Source organism: Moschus berezovskii, chromosome 3 (assembly GCF_049115385.1).
Source record: "Moschus berezovskii isolate FMDL1 chromosome 3, NW_MosBer_1.0, whole genome shotgun sequence".
Classification (NCBI taxonomy): domain Eukaryota; kingdom Metazoa; phylum Chordata; class Mammalia; order Artiodactyla; family Moschidae; genus Moschus; species Moschus berezovskii.
Window position 1 is genome coordinate 86727042 of NC_142462.1, and position 21488 is coordinate 86748529.

At 51.2% G+C, this 21488-nt stretch overlaps 1 protein-coding gene across 2 annotated transcripts in view; it reads left to right on the forward strand.

Annotated features, from left to right (window-relative positions):
• Positions 1-21488, forward strand: part of GCK (glucokinase) — a 42148-nt gene that overhangs the window by 18781 nt on the left and 1879 nt on the right. Inside the window, exons 1-8 of one of the 2 annotated variants that reach the window (XM_055421112.2) lie at positions 5972-6162; positions 10027-10189; positions 10736-10890; positions 12005-12124; positions 17551-17646; positions 17853-17952; positions 19935-20118; positions 21041-21196. In XM_055421112.2, the coding sequence (XP_055277087.2) occupies positions 5998-6162; positions 10027-10189; positions 10736-10890; positions 12005-12124; positions 17551-17646; positions 17853-17952; positions 19935-20118; positions 21041-21196 (1139 nt within the window). In that variant the 5' untranslated portion in view covers positions 5972-5997. Of the gene's footprint in view, positions 1-5971; positions 6163-10026; positions 10190-10735; positions 10891-12004; positions 12125-17550; positions 17647-17852; positions 17953-19934; positions 20119-21040; positions 21197-21488 lie in introns of those variants that run through there. The other variant, XM_055421113.2, reaches the window with a different exon arrangement.

Here is a 21488-nt window from a genome sequence, read left to right on the forward strand (position 1 = left end):
TCCATGGGGTCTTCATTGCTGGCAGAGAGTTTTCTCTAGCTGTGGCAAGCAGGGGCCACTCTCTAGTTGCAGTGCTACGGGCTTCTCATTGCAGTGGCTTCTCTTGTTGCAGAGCATGGGCTCTAGGACGCTCAGGCTTCAGTAGTTGCAGCACGTGGGCTCAGTAGCTGTTGCTCTTGGACTCTAGGGCACAGGCTCAGTAGTTGCTGCTCACAGGCTCAGCTGCCTCACATGAGGGATCCTCCCGGACCAGGGATTGAACCCATGTCTCCTGCATTGGCAGGTGGACTCTTGACCACTGGACCACCAGAGAATTCCCAGTTGTGGGATTTTCAATCTTCAGTTGTGGCATGTAGGATCTAGTTCCCCAAACAGAGATCAAGCCTGGGCCCCCTGCATTAGGAGCATGGAGTCTTAGCCAATGGACCACCAGGGAAGTCCCTCAAGTTTGTGATTGTTTTTTTTTTTGTTAATTTTTAATTGAAGGATAATTGCTTTATAGAATTTTGTGATTTTCTGTCATATATCAACAAGAATCAGCCATAGGTACAGCCATATTTGCATATTTTCTGTACAATTTGTTTCTACTTTTATCATTATTGATTCCCTTATTCTTAGGTTTACTTTTATTCTGTATGTTGGGTTTTTTTTTTAATACCTTTAGAGGAATGCTTTGCTCATTGATTTTTCTTTTTTTTGTAAGTGAATTAAGGGTTCCTTTGAGTTTTGCTTTAGCTATTATCTGTACTTTTTATATTGGGTACACTCATGGTTATACATTTATAAAGGGGGCTGTAACGCAATGGCACCCCACTCCAGTACTCTTGCCTGGAAAATCCCATGGGCGGAGGAGCCTGGTAGGCTGCCATCTGTGGGATCGCTAAGAGTTGGACACGACTGGGCGACTTGACTTTCACTTTTCACTTTCATGCATTGGAGAAGGAAATGGCAACCCACTCCAGTGTTCTTGCCTGGAGAATCCCAGGGATGGTGGAGCCTGGTGGGCTGCTGTCTATGGAGTCGCACAGAGTCGGACACAACTGGAGCGACTTAGCAGCAGCAGCAGCAGCAACCCAACTCAGATTTCCTCTTTAGCCCAAATGCCATTTACAACAGCCTAATTTCCTTTGTGTACCCTTTGAGTGCATTATTTCAAGTCACTATAAATATATGTATTTCTCCAAACACCTCTGACTTTGCTCTGCTGGCCCCTCAATCTAGAATGTGCTTCTCTGCTGGCCATTTCCTGCTCATACATCGAGGACTGCAGGAAGAGGTCCTGAGAAACCCTGTTCTCCAGACAACCCTCCCAGTCTGTTTCATGTTCCCTCAAGACTCTGCAGCTCTGCCAGTATCAGTTCGTATTTGCTATTTGCTTGTCTCTTCTGCCAGAGTGTGAGGTCCGTGAGAACTAAAAACTAGTCATTTTCATAACCTCAGACTGAATACAAATTAGGTGCTCAATAAATCTGAAATAAATGTGTGATTCAATCCCTTCCAAAGCTCTGTTCGGGTCATTGGTGCTTTCATTCTGAATGTTAATTAGGGCAGGTTTAATTGCTGTAACCAATACAACACAGGAAATGGATCTACAGAGCAGAATTGTGTTGGCTCCCATGTTACCCCAGCATTATCCTGCCTCCTTTGGGTCCTGAATGATCCTGCAGCTGGCCGATATGCAGGACACAGCCTGTTCCTCACCCACTCTCTGCCCCCATCCCTCCCATGGCCACAGCCTTTAGGTTTCACCCCAACATCTTGCCCCAGGCCTTCAGGCCCACCTGCTGTCAGAGGTAAGCACTGTACTGGACAGACCTCTGTGGCTGCTGTGGCTCCCCCCCATCACCCCCTCACTCCTCCCCACCTCCCCTGGCTGCAGCTGAGGTCTCTGAACATCTCCATCATGGAAGCAGCTCCAGAGCTACTTCCTTACTCCCAGTATGTGCTTGACCCTGGAGGGACCCTCCCCATCTAGTCAGACTAATCTTCCAGCACACCTGGAGTCAGGCTGAGCTGAGGGTGAATCCTGGCTAAGTCACTGATGGCTGCTGTGTATCAGAAATCCCTTCACTCCCATGGGCCCCAGGGTCCCCACATTTAAAATGACTGCCCTGAACTTGCCGGCCAGTTGTGATCCGTGTAAGCATCTAGCACAGCAGCCAGCCTGTGGAAGGCACTGGGTACTCACCAGCAGTGGTTACCAGGACCCCAGCCCACTCTGCTGTCTGTCGGCTCATCTCCCCCTTTCTCTGTCCTTGACATGGCCACACTACCTGATACCCTCTCATCATCAGGCCCCTGGTCTGCCCTCACACAAGGGCGCAACCAGCCTCCAGTCAACTTGCAACACCTCCAGGCCCTGTTGTATCAGGTGAGGGAGTACCCACACTGTTACTCAGCTGGTGTGGATGTAATTTTTTACATAGGAATAGATGACATGAACTGATACTGGCAGAGCTGCAGAGTCTTGAGGGAACATGAAAGAGACGGTCAGGCCAGTGGGGAAGGGGCTTGCAGGCGGGATTCTCCACTTTCCAGCCTCACTTTCCTTCCCATAGAATATGGAGTCTGGTAATTTGACCCATTTAACTTTGAGCCTCCATCCTTCAGAGTCTGGGCCTCAGAGCCTCTGTGCAAAGATAGCAGATAAGGCTCAAACTTTTTGCTTTTAACTTGATTTTTAAATACTACTTCATTAGTACAAATCCATTACAGAAAACACAGGACATATAGATAAGCAAAGAGGAAAATAAAGTCACTCATACTTCCATCATCAAGATAACTACTATTACTATTTTTCTGTATTTCCTCCCATGTGTATATCACATGTACATATATATGACAGGGTCTTCCCTGATGATCCAGTGGTTAAGACTGCAGGAGGCACAGATTCAATCCCTGGTTGGAGAATTAAGATCCGAATGCTGTGTGCTGTGGCCAAAAAATAAAGAGAGAGATTTAAATATATATATATATATATGAGAAAAATGGATTGTGTTATATTTTTAAATCGTTTTTCCTCTGTATTTGTCATCTATTCCTATGTAAAAAATTACCTCAACACTTAGTGGCTTGAAACAACAAAACTTCATCTCACACCATTTCTGTGGGTCAGGAATCCAGGGGTGGCTCAGCTGGGAGGTTCTGGCTCAGCATCTCTCCTGAGGTGGCAGTCAAGATGTTGCCTGGGGCTGCATCATCTGAAGGCTCAACTGGGGCTGTTGGATCTGTTCCCAAGGTGGTTCACTCACCTGCCTGGCAAGTTGGAGATGCCCATTAGCAGGTGGCCTCAGTTTTTCTCGGTAGACCTCCTGATAGAACCTGAGTGTCCTCATGACCTGGTGCTGGCTTCCCATAGAGTGAAGAAGCCAATAGAGAAAAGTGGAAGCTTCATTGTCTTTGATGGCCTAGCCTCACAATTCACAGTCCATCATTTCTGCAATAGCTTATTTGTTACATAGGCTAGACCTATTCAGCATGGGTGGAGCCTATGCAGTGACTTGAATGCCAGATGTGAAGCTCATTGGAGGACCTTTCAGAGGGTAGCCACCATGTTTCTCTCCTTTAAAAAAAAATTATTTATTTGGCCTTGCTGGGTCTTAGTTGGGGCATATAGGATCCTCGATCTTCACTGTGGCATCCGGACTCTTAGCTGTGGCATATAGGATCTAGTTCCCTGGCGAGGGATCAAACCCGGGCCCCTCGCAACGGGAGCATGGCGTCTTAGCCACTGGACCACCAGGGAAGTCCCACATTCTCTTTAAACAAAATGTCATTAACATCTTTCCATGCCAACAGAGGCAGATCAACCTTATCATTTTAAATGACTGCATATAAATGTAGCATAGTTTATTTAACCAATTTCCTAAAGTTGGGTATGTGGATTATGTCTCATTTTTTGATCCTATAAAGAGTAACCTGGAATATTCATCACTGAATTTGCTAGATTACTTCCTAGAGATCAATTAAAAAGAAAATTAAATCATGCCTATCAATCAGCTCCTTGGGCAACCAAAGGATGGGAACACTAACTAGGACATATAAGTCCTTCAGCTCCTGCTCTCGCTAACACCCCACCTCCTATTAAGTCAGGAGCTGAGACATCCTAGCTGAGACATCCTAGCCCATTGCTGGGCAGCTCTGTTGTTTTTATTTTGGAGAAAGTCTAAGCAGAGACCACATTCATCCAACATCCTCAGGACATTCCTTGCGATACTGACAACTCTGTGTCCTGGGCATCCCTCAGGAGCCATTATCCTTGATGTCCTCCCTTTCCTGACCTCTCTTCCCTGGACAGGTCTATCACTTGGACCCTTGACTCCAGCCCAGTGCTGACCCTCTGGTGTCACTCCCTCACCTGAAAGGGAAGCGATGAGCAGGGCACACCTCCTGTGGTGGGAGCACAGCAGAGCTGGCTGAGCCATGACAGTCTGGCTCTGGAGGATTAACTAGTGTGGGCAAGTGGGGGTGTTGGCCTCCTTCCTTCCTGCCCTCACAGGTGCAAGGAGAAGGCCTGGGAAAGGGGACTGGGGAAGGATGCTCACTGGTCAAATTGAAAGCCAGAGAGGGCCCCGGAAGTCCAGCAAACCAGAAAGGGACCCACTGATCTCTGCCCAGCCCTGTCCTCTCCAGCCTCCCAGAGGACAGAGCTGGGGGATTCTGATCTTCCTCTCAGGTGCTGTGAGTCTGGACCAATAGAAGGGCAGCTGCTCCTTGGTCTGGCCGGTCCAGAAGGCCAGTGTGGGGACTCCAAACCCAGGGATGAGTCCTGCCCCCTCTGTGAAGACAGAGGCACAGAGCCAGGGTCTGGTGGGACAGTGATCTGTCACACGTGGGTCTGGTGAAGTCTTTTTTGCTCTATTTTGGGAAAGAGATCAATCATGTCAAGAACTTCCCTGGGGATGACCACACTGGTCATTGGCTGGAGAGCCTGGCATTCTATCCAGCCACACGGCCCACTTGTGAGCTCTTGCTAATTTTAGCAGTGCTTGGCAGCTGCAGGCAGGTCCCACTAGACAAGTTCACTCCCAGGCAGGGAGCTGGGAGTGGGGAGGAGGGATGGTTCTCAAAGTGAGTGCTGGCCTGGACTTTGCAGACCCCAAACCAAAGAATGACCTTCCCCACCTTTTGAGGCAGGTTTTGATGATTTACAGTTGAAGACCTTTGATGAAAACAAGCATTTTCTACTTGGGCAGGGAGGAGGGGGCATGGCCCTGAAGTAAGGGTGGGGCCAGTCATCAGAGTGGTGCCCTGCCTCCATCTACTCCCCAACACTTGCCCCACCTCTCCCATTCCCACCTCCTGGCCCCACCCCCAGCCCCCAACTACCGTCAACCCTCACCCCCAGCCCCTACCTCTGCCTCAGCCTGGGGCCTGAGCCTGGCTCTCAATGACCCAAATGATGTCTTAGGCACACCCCCCAACCCCTCATTCAACCCACCAGCCTGACTGGACAAATGGCAGGGCTTTGAGGGCTCAGAAGAGCCAAGAGTCTCAGGAGGTCTCTCATCCTCTGCACCCCAGTTTCACAAGGAGTCTGCCTTGCCCAGGTCCTCAGGCCAGACCTTCCTGCCACCAGCCTGCCTCTCCCCTCCCAAGTAGAGTACAGAGCTTAGGGGAAAATTGGCCAGGGGTTCCCATGGTCCACAACCAAGACCAGATTCAGATTCCTCTTCTGGCACAGGGTCAGGCGGTCAGCAGCTGCTCCCAGCCTGCCGGCTCTTTGATGTGCTTTCCTGACCTGGGCTGTGTGCAGTCCTGAATGTCCAAGGACTGGTTCTGCTCCCTCTCCAGAAACTCTGGGCAACAAATCTCCACCCCCAGGCTGAAGGCATGGGGCACCACTCCATAGCCCTTGTGACGCCCAACCCCACGCAGGCCTCCTTTGCCCTTTTGACCCTGCCTGACCTGTGGCAGTAGGCAGAGTATTTTAGCAGCTGCCTGCTGAATGCTCTCTGCAGAAGCCCCGGGCAGCCTGAGTGGGCAGCTCTCTGCTCCATGGCCCATACCTGCATAGGTGGGCCCCTGACTTCCAGGCTACAGGCCAGCCCTGTGCCTCAGGAGGCAGAAGAGTCTCCACCTCCCCCCAAACCTACCTCTTGGCCTCTCAGAGAAGTGGTGATGGAAGCCACAAGGAGCCCGGCCCAGATAGCTTTGAACCTGGTAAGGGTCACCACAAAGCCAGGTGAGTGGTCCCTGGGGCCATGGCTGGGACAGCAGAAGTGGGGAAGGAGCTGGACCCTCTGGAAGGAGGCACGGAAGCTAGGTGGCAGCCAATCCCCTCACTGTCCAGCCTCTCTAGGAGGGGTCTCCGTGGACGGTGTCTTCTTGGGGACTTGCTCCTGAGCTGACAGTGCCAGACTGTCTGCTGTGCACTGGCCTCACAAATCCAACTGCTACTTGGCACCAATCTCTCCTTGACTAACAGACACACTGACATGCCAAGACCAGGTGGATTCCCCCAGCCCTACCCATGCCTCTCGGTCTATGGGACCTCCCCTCCTAGTGCGCAGCCATCAGTATGCATATAGTCCTTAAGGCCACAGGTCTGGACAAAGCCATTGGATGTATAGGTTGGAAGCAAAGTGGGAGGGGCCAAGCTGGTTGGGCAGAGATGATGGGGGCTGGGTCTGTGGAACTTGATTGAGGACAACTGCCGTCTTTATGCCATACTCGGCACTTTGGGACCCCGCTTCCTTGGCTCAAGAAAGAAGGCAGGACATGCTGCAGGGCTTCCTTTTGACGAATGAGACAGGTGAAGGTGTGAGAGTGCCTCCCATCCCAGCATAGCACTGGGAGGGCCCCAGAGGGCCAGGGCATGGGACCCCTGGGCAAATGCTGGACACCCTGTGAGCTTTAGAGCCCATCCACTGCCCTGGAGGGCAGTGTGAGCCCATGTGTGTCCAGTTGCAGCCACTGGATGGCTGTGTACACACAGAGGGTGATCCTGGGCCAGCTGCCACATACTCCTGGGGAAGTGGTTCCCCAAACTGCCAACCCCAGACCTGCCTTGAGAATCCCAGAAGAGCCAAGATGGGAGCACACAGGAGAGTCAGAGGGCCGGGACACTAGAAGCCGGGATCTTGAGGGCCATGGCACTGTCAGATGGTGGCGGTAGCCCTGCCTGGAGCATAGTAGAGTTGCTCAGGCAGGAGACCACACACACACAATATTCGGGTGTAGCTGTGAGCCTTGATGCTGTGTCCTGTGACCTCTTGGTGAACAAGCAGGGGTGCAGCTATGGGGTGAGAGTGGGGGACAGGCTGTCTCTGTGACCTGGGGGACAGGTGCTTCTTGGGGTTCCTTAGGCAACTCCCCACAGTCCCTAGGCTGCTCAACAAGACCTTTAAGCCAGGGTGCACGGACACTCAGCCTGGGAGCCTGGGCTCTGGGAAGGACTGGGCAGCCCAGTGGGGTGGGGAGGGGAGGTGGGCTCAGAGCCAGCGCCCGGGTTCAAAGCCAGCTCTGAGCTGTCTAGATCTGTGGCCTCAGAAAGGAAGTAGGGGTAATAAAATGTTTGGGTCCCAGAGGATTAAGCATAAGGGAGAACTGGAGATACCCTGAGCAGGGTCCGGTGCAGAGTGCCTGCTCCTGGGGCTGTTCGCAGGGGGTCTGTGAGGCAGACCTCTTCCCTGTGACTTGAACCCCACCCATACCCACCTGGACACACAGCCTTGAGAGGTGAGTGGACTGTGCAGTTAGGAGCACCTCCTCTCAGGGTTGCAGGCTGCCTAAGTGTGGCACCTGCAGATACTCAAGGAACGGGTTTGTACCCATCTTGGAGGATGCTCACCATGGCCAGAGGGGAGGTCGGCTGGAGACCCATGTCATTCTGTGGCCTGAAGTGTTGGTCTGCAACCATGGAACCTTCCAGCCCCTTTCCACACATGTGCCCACATGGGCCTGGACACAGGGAGTGAAGTCATTGGGTCACGACCCCTCGTGGGTCCAGGCTTACGGTTATTGGACAGGCTGCCATGATGGAAGGAGAGGGGATGAAACTCAGCGGGGCCTGAGGGCTGAACCTCTGCAGGATTAGCATTGCTTTTGATAAGAGCCCGTGATGTCGCACAGTCCTGTTTGGGGAAAGATTCCAGGCAGCCCTTGTGTACCTGGCCTTGGGTGTGGGACCCATGCTGTGTGTTGGCTGCCTGTGGCCACCATTGAAAAGATGAGCAGACGCTAACACCTCCCCTTGTGCCAGGGATGCGTGGCAGCTTTTGTAGTATATTCAGCTCAGTGCCTGGCGTACTGGAAGGGTTTAGCGAATGTTAATGTTACTATTCCTTCTTGGCATGTTTTATGTTTGAAAGTGTGTGTGTGAGAGACAGAGAGGGGTTCAAGCTGTAGGCGTGGGCCTCTGAGGACAGCCTGGATGGCTTCACAGAGTGTGGGAGCCTCTCCAGGGCTGTGTCCTGTGAGAAGGTCCTTGGGGCAAGGTGCACCCTACCCCATGCCCAGAGCTGCAGAATAGCTTAGCAAACACTGGTATTTGATACTCTATGCTTTGTTGTAGACTTTGTCAGCCCCATTCCTGTGTGACCTTCCGTGGGTTTAAGTTTTAAGCAAGGGGTCTTGGTAAGAGAACTGGTTCCTAAGTAAGGATGTGTATCCATTAGGAATGCTTTGATTAGAAATGAAACACCTCACTAGCCATGGCCTTACGTGATGAGTGCTTGCTTCCACAGCCAGCACAGGGAGGTGTGTGGGTCCAGGGCTGACTCAGCCTGTCAGTGACGTCGTCAGGGCCCGGCTCACTCTGCCTCTCTTCACTGCCATCTATAATATGCTAACAGCCTTTTCTCTTCAGCCTTGTCTCCTCATGGTTCAGGATAGCTGCTACAGTGCCGGTTATCACACCCTTATACAGTTGTGTACACAAAGTTGGCAGGGCACTGACCTTCCCCAGAGGGCCCTCCTCCTGCTAAAAACAGACTTCCCTTCACCCGTCATTGGCCAGAGCTGGGCCACAGGCCTAACTATAAACCAAATCACCAGCAAAAACAGGACAGGATAACTGGGCTTGGCTTAGCCCAATCATGGGATGTCGCCTCAGCCTGGTGAGGGACTGTCTTCCTTTAAGGTGATAGCCCCTCAGTCTCCCAACAAAATGTGGGCTATCAAAACTGAGGAAGAAGGAGCAAATAGCTGTGTTGTCTCCTTATTGGAATTCAGAGCATCTCCACCCCCAAGCTCATATGGAAAACTGCCAGCAAAAGAGGGTGAGGTTTTTGAAGAGTGGATCCATGGCTTTTATTCGAGTATCTGCCCTTTCTTTTTTGGTCTGAATATCCAGGGAATCAAAATGAACTTTTCTGCATGAATATGTGCTATTGTGCAAAGAAGGAAGGGCCGCCATACCACTGTCCACATGCAAGGTCAGAGCAGGGTCTCTGCTTTCTGGGGATTCATGGGCATGGGTACTGTGTTTACACCCAACCTCATGCCACCACAAAGGGGTGAGTGAGAGGCCACTCCTCCAAAGAGTGTGGGAGGAGACCCTCGCCCAGGCTGTCTGTACTCACAGGAATGGTGACATTGAATCTATCTTTTATATATAGGAACCCTTCATCCCTCTAATGGCCTCAGCAACTTCCAGGCTGTGGACACCATACTTTAGTCCAACAGACACCTCTAGCTAACTGGTGTCACCTCTAACTGGTGCCTTGAGCTGCCCATCGTCCTCCAGACAGGCTCTTCCAGCCTGTGTCTCACCCACTCTCCTGGTTAGCACCTCCCTCTTCCCCTGACCTGGATCAGGGGTACAAAGGGGGTGCCTCATCTGCCTTCTGCCTCTCACCCCCAGGCTGAATTTGTTTAGAAGGGGTGTTGGAACTCCACTGTCTTAATTTTCCAACTGGTTTTAACTACAGTAGTTTGAAATGATGGGTCATCCTGGACTCAGGGTCAGGGGGCAAAAGGAGACCCTCGGTGTGGGTGAGAAACACCCACTCCGCAGGTCCCCCCTCCCCAACTCTGCACAGCTCTTCTCCCACCCAACAGCTCTCCATCCCCCTACTCGTGCAGGCTGAACAGATCCTGGCGGAGTTCCAGCTGCAGGAAGAGGACTTGAAGAAGGTGATGAGGCGGATGCAGAAGGAGATGGACCGAGGCCTGAGGTTGGAGACCCACGAGGAGGCCAGCGTGAAGATGCTGCCCACCTACGTGCGCTCCACCCCAGAGGGCTCAGGTATTGCGGTCCAGGACAGGGCTGGGATGGAACCCACATGGGAGCCAGCAGGTCCTCAACCAGAGGCAGCTGTCCCCTGGCTCCAGCAGGGAGAAGTGCCCTAGGCCCTTCTTAACAGCTTTGACTGTCCCTAGCAGCCCCAGCGTGCTGGCCCCCAGACGCTGGCTTGTTCTTACTCTTGGCTCCATTGGCCCAGGCCTTGGGCCTTCGGGCTCATTCTGACCTCAGAGAAACTGGCTTTTTTCATTTCACAAGAAGAAAAATGGTTTCCTATAGTCATTTGGGGGACACTCAGCCCAAGCCTGAGTCTGGACCATTTTCCTAGATCTTTGGTTGGGCTCTGGGCTTGAGGGGACTTCAGTCCAAGGCAAGCAATTCCTGCTGACTTACCCAGTTCACCTTTGACCCTTTCCACAGTTTACTCTGGGGTCCAGTACCAGAGGCCCCTCTGGTGCCCCCATCACGCCTTTACCTCTTCTTCCCCAGTCTCAAGGGTCCTGCCAGGCGGTGCCCATGAGACTGATGTACTTTTGTCTGTGGCTGCAGAAGTTGGGGACTTCCTCTCCCTGGACCTGGGCGGCACCAACTTCCGGGTGATGCTGGTGAAGGTGGGAGAAGGCGAGGCTGGACAGTGGAGTGTGAAAACCAAGCACCAGATGTACTCCATCCCCGAGGATGCCATGACGGGCACTGCTGAGATGGTGAGCACTCTGGGCTAGGGAACAAGGGGCTGGGCTAGGGGGAAGTGCAGGGACCAGGGTCAAGACCATCCAGGATCTTGGAGCTTGGCTAGTCCTGGTATTAGGACCTACCTGTTCATCAAGGGCATGTGGCTATGGGCCCAACTTCAGGGGGCCCTGCTATAGGAAAGGGGAGCAGCTGAAAGGCCTAGGTGGATGGCCGTGGGGCATGGCCCCAGCAAGTCGCACCACTGCCCAGTTTCCCAGAAAGATCAGAAACATGGTAGGGCAGTCAAGAGAACACTCTGGTCCAACAGGCTCACGGTCCATGCATGCATTCTACTTCCTCGCCACGTGGCGTTCCCTCACCCTCCACCAACATAGATGCCAGGGGGCATGACTGCAATGATAATATCTGCCCGTGGGGAGGACTCAAGAAGGACCACAGAAGTAGAATGAGCCCTAGGGGAGGTGGATGGAGCCAGAGCCAATTTCCTTGAGGCACAGGGTTTTAAGAGCCAATTTCCTTGAGGGACAGGCCCATGGCAGCCTCAGCCTTGCCATACCCTGGAATGCTGCAGGATGGGGCATGCATCAAGGAAGCAGGATAGTGTTGCTTCCTCCCTGGGCCTGGAACCCACTGGGGAGCTTAATCAATCAGCAGGCGTTCAGTAATGCCCAGCTCTGTTGACAGGCCTATGTGAGTGGGGTGGTGGCCAGTCCTCACAAGTCCAGGGGTTGGGTGGCCAGGTCACCTGGAGGCAGCAAAGAACACTTTGGGTGTTGAAGCTAGAAACCATAGTTATAGCCAGGGATACACCTCTATCCAAAGTCTGAGGCTGGATGCTGCTGGGTACAGCTGGGAGGGCCAGACTGGCAGAGCACAGCTGGGCTGGGGACCAGCCCCATCGTCCTGGCATTACCTGTCCTGAGGACTTCTGTCAGTGGGACTCAGGCATGGGGGTCGTGCACTGGGCCTGCTTGAGTCCTGACAAGCAGTGGTGATCAGAAGGGGACTGAGGGCAGGTCCAGAGGCCACGCTTTCCAGGGGCCTATGGCCCAGCAAGGACTGATAAGCATCCTGGCATGAGGCTCGCCCTCTGCAGCCAATGGCCACCTTGGTGTTGTCTTCCAGCTCTTTGACTACATCTCTGAGTGCATCTCTGACTTCCTGGATAAGCATCAGATGAAGCATAAGAAGCTGCCCTTGGGCTTCACCTTCTCCTTCCCCGTGAGGCATGAAGATATTGACAAGGTGAGGTTGGGTGTGAGGTGGGAAGGGAGGAGGCGGGTGGATGGGTGGACAGGCACCCCAGAGAAAAGGGCCCATGAACTCTGCCCTGGCTGCTTTCAAATGCAGCACCCCACGCTGGGAAAGAGCCTTGGAGTCAAACAAGCTCCACCACTTACCTCCTGTGAGACTCTGGGAAATAACCATAATATTAGCTGATTCTTACTATTTACCTCAAGCCTCCTCGCAACCCTATGAGGTATGTATAACATCCCCATTACAGAGTAGGAAACTGAGGCATAGCAACTTGCCCACAGTGGGAAATGACAGCGCTGGGGTTCAAACTCAGGCAGCCAGGCTCCAACACACCAGTGTGTCATCACTATGCTATACCTTCTGTTGGGGAGGCGGCAATGTCCCAGGGCTGCAGCTTTCCCCTGCCTTCCAGCAGGTAAGCTAGCCTGCCAGTTATACATGCCTCCACACATACACACATATATGTAAATTATACACACACATCAGTTCAGTTCAGTTCAATTCAGTCGCTCAGTCGTGTCTGACTCTTTGCAACCCCATGAATTGCAGCACGCCAGGCCTCCCTGTCCATCACCAACTGCACTCAAACTCTTGTCCATTGAGTCCGTGATGCCATCCAAACATCTCATCCTCTGTTGTCCCCTTCTCCTCCTGCCCCCAATCCCTCCCAGCATCAGAGTCATTTCCAATGAGTCAGCTCTTCGCATGAGGTGGCCAAAGTATTGGAGTTTCAGCTTTAGCATCAGTCCTTCCAATGAACACTCAGGACTGATTTCCTTTAGGATGGACTGGTTGGATCTCCTTGCAGTCCAAGGGACTCTCAAGAGTCTTCTCCAACACTGCAGTTCAAAAGCATCAATTCTTCAGTGCTTAGCTTTCTTCACAGTCCAACTCTCACATCCATACATGACCACGGGAAAAACCATAGCCTTGACTAGATGGACCTTTGTTGACAAAGTAATGTCTCTGCTTTTTAATATGCTATATAGGTTGGTCATAACTTTCCTTCCAAGGAGTAAGCGTCTTTTAATTTCCATGGCTGCAGTCACCATCTGCAGTGATTTTGGAGGCCCCCAAAATAAAGTCTGACACTGTTTCCACTGTTTCCCCATCTATTTCCCATGAAGTGATGGGACCAGATGCCATGATCTTAGTTTTCTGAATGTTGAGTTTTAAGCCAACATTCCTACTCTCCTCTTTCACTTTCATCAAGAGGCTTTTTAGTTCCTCTTCACTTTCTGCCATAAGGGTGGTGTCACCTGCATATCTGAGGTTATTGATAATTCTCCCAGCAATCTTGATTCCAGCTTGTGCTTCTTCCTGCCCAGTGTTTTGCATGATGTACTCTGCATAGAAGTTAAATAAGCAGGGTGACAATATACAGCCTTGACTTACTCCTTTTCCTATTTAGAACCAGTCTGTTGTTCCATGTCCAGTTCTAACTGTTGCTTCCTGATCTGCATATCGGTTTCTCAAGAGGCAGGTCAGATGGTCTGGTATTCCCATCTCTTTCAGAATTTTCCACACACACATAGACACATGTAAATTATGTGTATATATGTGCATAAGTGATCACGTTATCGTGACTATCTTGGTCGGGAAGATCTTTTTTGTACAGTTCTTCTGTGTATTCTTGCCACCTCTTCTTAATATCTTCTGCTTCTGTTAGGTCCCTACCATTTCTGTCCTTTATCGAGCCCATCTTTGCATGAAAAGTTCCCTTGGAATCTCTAATTTTCTTGAAGAGGTCTCTTGTTTTTCCTATTCTGTTGTTTTCCTCTATTTCTTTGCATTGATCACTGAGGAAGTCTTTCTTATCTCTTCTTGCTATTCTTTGGAACTCTGCATTCAGATGCTTATATCTTTCCTTTTCTCCTTTGCTTTTTGCTTCTCTTCTTTTCACAGCTATTTGTAAGGCCTCCTCAGACAGCCATTTCGCTCTTTTGCATTTCTTTTCCATGGGGATGGTCTTGGTCCCTGTCTCCTGTACAATGTCACGAACCTCCGTCCAGAGTTCATCAGGCACTCTATCAATCAGATCTAGTCCCTTAAATCTATTTCTCACTTCCACTGTATAATCATAAGGGATTTGATTGAGGTCATATCTGAATGGTCTAGTGGTTTTCCCTACTTTCTTCAATTTAAGTCTGAACTTCGCAATAAGGAGTTCATGATCTGAGCCACAGTCAGCTCCTGGTCTTGTTTTTGCTAACTGTATACAGCTTCTCCATCTTTGGTTGCAAAGAATATAATCAATCTGATTTCGGTGTTGACCATCTGGTGATGTCCATGTGTAGAGTCTTCTCTTGTGTTGTTGGAAGAGGGTGTTTGCTATGACCAGTGAATTCTCTTGACAAAACTCTATTAGCCTTTGCCCTGCTTCATTCCGTGCTCCAAGGCCAAATTTGCCAGTTACTCCAGACATCTTGGAATGTGAAGTCAAGTGGGCCTTAGAAAGCATCACTACTAACAAAGCTAGTGGAGGTGATGGAATTCCAGTTGAGCTATTACAAGTCTTGAAAGATGATGCTGTGAAAGTGCTGCACTCAATATGCCAGCAGATTTGGAAAACTCAGCAGTGGCCACAGGACTGGAAGAGGTCAGTCTTCATTCCAATCCCAAAGAAAGGCAATGCCAAAGAATGCTCAAACTACCGGACAATTGCCCTCATCTCACACGCTAGCAAAGTCATGCTCAAAATTCTCCAAGCCAGGCTTCAGCAATATGTAAACCGTGAACTCCCAGATGTTCAAGCAGGTTTTAGAAAAGGAAGAGGCACCAGAGATCAAATTGCCAACATCCGCTGGATCATGGAGAAAGCAAGAGAGTATCAGAAAAACATCTATTTCTGCTTCATTGACTATGCCAAAGCCTTTGACTGTGTGGATCACAATAAACTGTGGAACATTCTGAAAGAGATGGGAATCCCAGACCACCTGACCTGCCTCTTGAGAAACCTGTATGCAGGCCAGGAAGCAACAGTTAGAACTGGACATGGAACAACAGACTGGTTCCAAATAGGAAAAGGTGTACGTCAAGGTTGTATATTGTCACCTTGCTTATTTAACTTATATGCAGAGTACATCATGAGGAACGCTGGGCTGGAAGAAGCACAAGCTGGAATCAAGATTGCTGGGAGAAATATCAATAACCTCAGATATGCAGATGACACTACCCTTATGGCAGAAAGTGAAGAGGAACTCAAAAGCCTCTTGATGAAAGTGAAAGAGGAGAGTGAAAAGGTTGGTTTGAAGCTCAACATTCAGAAAACAAAGATCATGGCATCTGGTCCCATCACTTCATGGGAGATAGATGGAAAAACAGTGGAAACAGTGTCAGACTTTGTTTTTTTGGGCTCCAAAATCACTGCAGATGCTGATTGCAGCCATGAAATTAAAAGACGTTTGCTCCTTGGAAGGAAAGTTATGACCAGCCTTGATAGTATATTAAAAAGCAGAGACATTACTTTGCCAACCAAGGTCCGTCTAGTCAAGGCAATGGTTTTTCCCGTGGTCATGTATGGATGTGAGAGTTGGACTGTGAAGAAAGCTGATCGCCGAAGAATCGATGCTTTTGAACTGTGGTGTTGGAGAAGACTCTTGAGAGTCCCTTATACTGCAAGGAGATCCAACCAGTCCATTCTAAAGGAGATCAATCCTGGATGTTCATTGGAGGGACTGATGCTAAAGCTGAAACTGCAATACTTTGGCCACCTCATGCGACGAGTTGACTCACTGGAAAAGACTCTGATGCTGGGAAAGGTTGGGGGCGGGAGGAGAAGGGGACGACGGAGAATGAGATGGCTGGATGGCATCACCGACTCTGTGGACATGAGTTTGAGTGAACTCCGGGAGTTGGTGATGGACAGGGAGGCCTGGCGTGCTGTGATTCATGGGGTCGCGGAGAGTCGGACACGACTGAGCGACTGAACTGAACTGAACTGAACTGATGTGCATAAGTTATGCTTGTGAATTATGTGTTCACATAAATTATACACACATGCACTGCATGTGTTTAAATTACACACATTGCTGGATGGCATCACTGACTCGATGAACATGAGTTTGAGTGAACTCCGGGAGTTGGTGATGGACAGGGAGGCCTGGCGTGCTGTGATTCATGGGGTTGCAAAGAGTCAGACACGACTGAGCGACTCTACTGAACTGAACTGATGCACTCATGCTGATTATACATATATAAACACATAAGTTGTACAAGCATATTTTTATACATAAATATATTATACATACATATATACACACACAGGTCAGTTATATATTTGTAGATATCTACACATGTCAATTGGAGAAGGCAATGGCACCCCACTCCAGTACTCTTGCCTGGAAAATCCCATGGACGGAGGAGCCTGGTAGGCTGCAGTCCATGGGGTCGTGAAGAGTCGGACACAACCGAGCGACTTCACTTTCACTTTTCACTTTCATGCATTGGAGGAGGAAATGGCAACCCACTCCAGTATTCTTGCCTGGAGAATCCCAGGGATGGGGGAGCCTGGTGGGCTGCCGTCTCTGGGGTCGCACAGAGTCGGACGCAACTGAAGTGACTTAGCAGCAGCAGCAGCAGCACACATGTCAATTACACATTCATATATACATGTAAATTATACACATCAAGTATATATACATATACACATGTAAATGAAACCTGCATGTTTATACATGTCAATCATACCACATGCGTATATGCATGTGACATATATATATACACGTTCACAGGTAAATGATACATACTCACCTACACACATTAATTATACAAATACATATACATGTGTGTGTGAATTATACATACACACACACACACAATTATACATAACACATGAGACCTCTGGGTCAGAGAGAAAGCCAAAGTCAGTACTCCCGGCCGAAGCAGCTGTGGGAGCAACATCTTATGTTGGTTTTCCAATCCCCAGTCCCCACTGGACATTGAGGGCCAGATGGGACCTTCACACACGGGAGCTGCACACAGGAGAGGAGCCCCGATCTTACACCGGCTGCTCCCCTCCAGACCTCCTCCTCACTTGGGGATGGTGACTCTGGGCTTAACTATACAGGCATCCTTAAATTGGCTGGAACCTAGCTCTGCAGAAATATGAGATATAGATAGAGAATTGTCTCTTTTCAAAGTTATATGGCTGCTTTGAGCCTCAGTTTCCTCAGCTTTAAAATGGGTGCACATTGTACTTCCCTGGCGATCCAGTGGTTAAGATTCCATGCTTCCAATGAAGGAGGCAAAGGTTTGATCCTTGGTCGGGGAACTAAGAACTCACATGCTGAGCTGCGTGACCAAAAATTTAAAATAAATAAAGTAGGTGCACATCCCTGTAGTCCGAGTTAGCTCCCATACCTCCCACCTACCCCCAGCATCCAGCAGTCACTGAGACCCTCCTCTCCCCCCAGGGCATCCTTCTCAACTGGACCAAGGGCTTCAAGGCCTCGGGAGCAGAAGGCAACAACATTGTGGGGCTCCTGAGGGATGCCATCAAACGAAGAGGTGTAAGTGGCACCTGCACCTGCCCCTGTGACTGCCCTGGACCCTCCTCCCCCCACCTTAGGCCAGGATGCTAGTGAGGGCCTGCTGGGTGTCCCCTCTGGAAGGGGTCTCTGTTTCCTGTGTCTGGCTGGAATGGCTTGGAGCCCACTAAGCTGAGACACCCACCCCCATCCAGCCCCGTCACCACTGTCTCTCCACCTCTTGGCAGGACTTTGAGATGGACGTGGTGGCAATGGTGAATGACACTGTGGCCACGATGATCTCCTGCTACTATGAAGACCGCCGGTGTGAGGTTGGCATGATTGTGGGTAAGGATACACGCCCTGCCCAACCCAGGGGCCTCAGCCACCCAAATACAGAGCTGAGGCTTCTCATCTACAGTAGGCTACGCAGGGCCTCTGCACCAGTCACAGCCACCCGAGGTGCTGGAGCCCAGGGTGGTCTTGTGAGCAGCATGGGTGTCCTGAAAGCACGTGCTATGTATTGGTAGGAAGCATTTCAACACTCGCAAGTCACTGCCTCAGATGGCACACCAGCTGCATGCATGTCCACCTGGCCCATCAGGATTTAATTAAATCACCTCATCTGGTAAATTGACCAACCTGGACAGATTTGTCCAAGTGGAAGAGGATAAACCTGAGTGGCGTCATCCCTTCCTGGACAGTCTTACCGCACAGCTGGCCGCCCTGCCAGAAATGAAGGCAGGTACCAGGAAAGGGAAAAATGTGGGCCCTTCCCACCAACCGTGGGCCTTTCCCAGAAGTTCCCGAGGCCTTTTCAATGTTTATAGCAATGCTTGACCACACAGGCATGTGGGTATTTCCCTGGACTCTCTGGGCCCTGGTTACCCAGAAAGGCAGCATTAAGTTTGTTTGCTTCTACGGCCCCTTCAGTCAGCCCAGAGGGGTTCTGTATTCCTGTTCTTACCATTCCTCTGCAACTGTATGAACCTGTCCTAAGGGGCAGCCTGGTCAACTCTGCCTCTCCTCCAGTTTCTCTGTTTCTTCCTTCCACCCTCACCTTCCAGCTGAAAGTTAAGTCCACCCCTAAACAGAAGCCCCAGGGGCCCTGGCTCTCTCCTCCCTGAGAGAAGCGAGAACTGCCTGGGTCAGTTCCCCAGCCCACCTCCATCTGGGCTCTGTGGCCAATGGCCTCAGGCTCGCCTCTGGAGCAGAGATGGTAGAGTGGCCAGTGATCACATTCGCCCCGCAACATTCTTGGTGTCTCTGCTCTGTGGTTATACACATGTTTATGATAATTACCAAGAGCTAAAAATTGGGAGGAATCACATCAAAGTCTGGATTTCTGTATTTTTTTCCCCACAAAATCTTGGAAGGCCCAGCATCACTGGGCCTGGATCCCAAGCAGCTCCACTGCTGGTATGAGGTTGGCATGACTGAGTGGCTGTCCCTCACAGCTTGAGGGGTGTGCAGTCACGTTCAGATTGATGCTCTGCTGTCACCATTTTGAAACTCAATTTATGAACAAAGGACTCCATGTTTTCACTTTGCATGGGCCCCAGCAGATTATAAATTCCATAGCCAGGCCCACCTGCAGTGACCTGTGTGCTGCTCCCAAGGGCCCACACACTGCCTCAGTCACCACTGGGTGTGTGCGTGTGTGCTCATTTGCTTAGTCATGTCCAACTCTTTGCAACCATATGGACCGTACCCTGCCAGGCACCTCTGTCCATGGAATTCTCCAGGCAAAAATACTGGAGTGGGTTGCCATTTCCTCTTCCAGGGGATCCTCCCAGCCCAGGAACTGGACCCACACCTCCTGCATCTCCTGCATTGGCAGATGGATTCTTTACCACTGAGCCACCTGGGAAGACCGACCTCTGGGTGCCCCCCAACAAAAAGAACAGAGGCTGAGACAGAGAAGTTCAAATAAATGTTTAGAAAGTGCCAGAAAACAAGAGGGATGCACAGACAAGACAAAATCATAACATTGCATACCCATCTGTAATTGGCAAAGCACTTTAACATATATTCTTTCCCTCACTTCTCTCAATTCCAGGTATCAGGGGGAGTAGGTGTTACCAACCCCTTTTGGGGAAGAGGAACCACCCAGGGGGGTGCACTTATCTACCTGAGGTCACACAGCAAACCCAGACCTTCCAGCTCCTAGGAGAGCTGGTTTTCCTTTGCTGCAGGGGGATGGAGGGAGTGGTAAGGATGGAGGGCTCAAAGAAGATGGGAAGACAGGGCCACATAGGGCTTCCTGCAGGGGCGATGCACCCAGGATAGCTGGCATCCCAGGTGGGATCTAACGATGCCACTTCCCATAGGCACGGGCTGCAACGCTTGCTACATGGAGGAGATGCAGAACGTGGAGCTGGTGGAAGGGGACGAGGGCCGCATGTGTGTCAACACCGAGTGGGGCGCCTTCGGGGACTCAGGCGAGCTGGACGAGTTCCTGCTGGAGTACGACCGCGTGGTGGATGAGAACTCCCTGAACCCTGGGCAGCAGCTGTAAGGACCACCCCTCCCCCGACCATGTGGCAGATGGGGCCGGCCTGCAGATAATGGGCTTGTTTTTAAACAGTTCTGGGGAAAAGCAAACTGACAATCTCTTCATAAGCTGGCTTATCTCTTCCTTCAGCTCAGACACGTGTGCCCCTCTGTGAACCGGAAATAGTGAGAGATGCCAAGATTAGTCTTTAAAAAGAGGATCTATAGACAGATGAGAGGGGACCTCCCCCATTCTAGCAGGTGACCGCTGGCACAGGAAGACTCTGAGAAGCCCCCAGCAATGCTGACTGGGCTTAATCAAGAGATCCCCAAAGTACGGCTCTGAATAAGATACCAGAATGAACTGGAATAATCTGGAGGATGTTGCAGGTTCACAGAGCTTGTCAGGGTTTTCCTTTATCAACTGCCTACTCTGCACCAGGCACCTGAGCTTCTTCTCTGGGTCTCCTAAACTTCGGGGAGGTCGGTAGTATTCAATGAAAGAGGAAAACACTGGAGGCCTACAGACTCTAGGGCTGATGTGCCAACTCGGTGGATTCTAGGAGCACAGGGACCCTAGGAGTCCTAGCAAGTGGGCAGAGGCCCGTTCCAGGCTGGCCACTAGCCCCTCTGAGCCTGAGCTTCCCCAACTGTCTCTGGATGATGAGAAGAGCTCCTATCACATACATGCGGGGAGATCGAAGTAGGCTCAGCTCAGGGTCCTTCGAGAGGAAGGTCTTAGAGGGACTGAACTGTGGCCCCAACATGGAGCATTCTCCCAAGGCGCCAAAAGCCCAGGTGGATTAATAACGGAATGGGCTTGAACCCAGTGTCACAGCGTCCCACATGGCCTCCTCTTGGCTGTGATGGGGCGGTGGCCGATCTCCGTCTGCTCCTGGAGACCTCCCTGCGGGGAATGACCCGGCTGTCCTCCTCTGCCCAGGTACGAGAAGCTCATCGGTGGCAAGTACATGGGCGAGCTGGTGAGGCTTGTGCTGCTGAAACTTGTGGACGAGAATCTGCTCTTCCACGGAGAGGCCTCGGAGCAGCTGCGCACGCGCGGCGCCTTCGAGACACGCTTCGTATCGCAGGTGGAGAGGTGCGCCGGGCGCTCAGGGCACAGGGATAGGGTACTGGCGGCGGTGTGCATGCAGAGGTTCCAGGACCCAGACGCGGAAGTCGGGGGTGGGGGGCGGGGGTCCAAGTGTGGGTCGGGCCTGGGCCGGAGCTCAGAGGCAGAGGGCGGGGCCGGGACCCGAATCTGGGTCCCAGGGTAGCGGTGAGGTCCTGGGACGTGTGCCAGGAGCCGGGCTCAGAGAGTAAGGCGCAGGGCGAAGGGGCTCAGGACAGGCTAAGGTCCAGGGATGGGGCACCGGGGGCGGGTGTGGCTT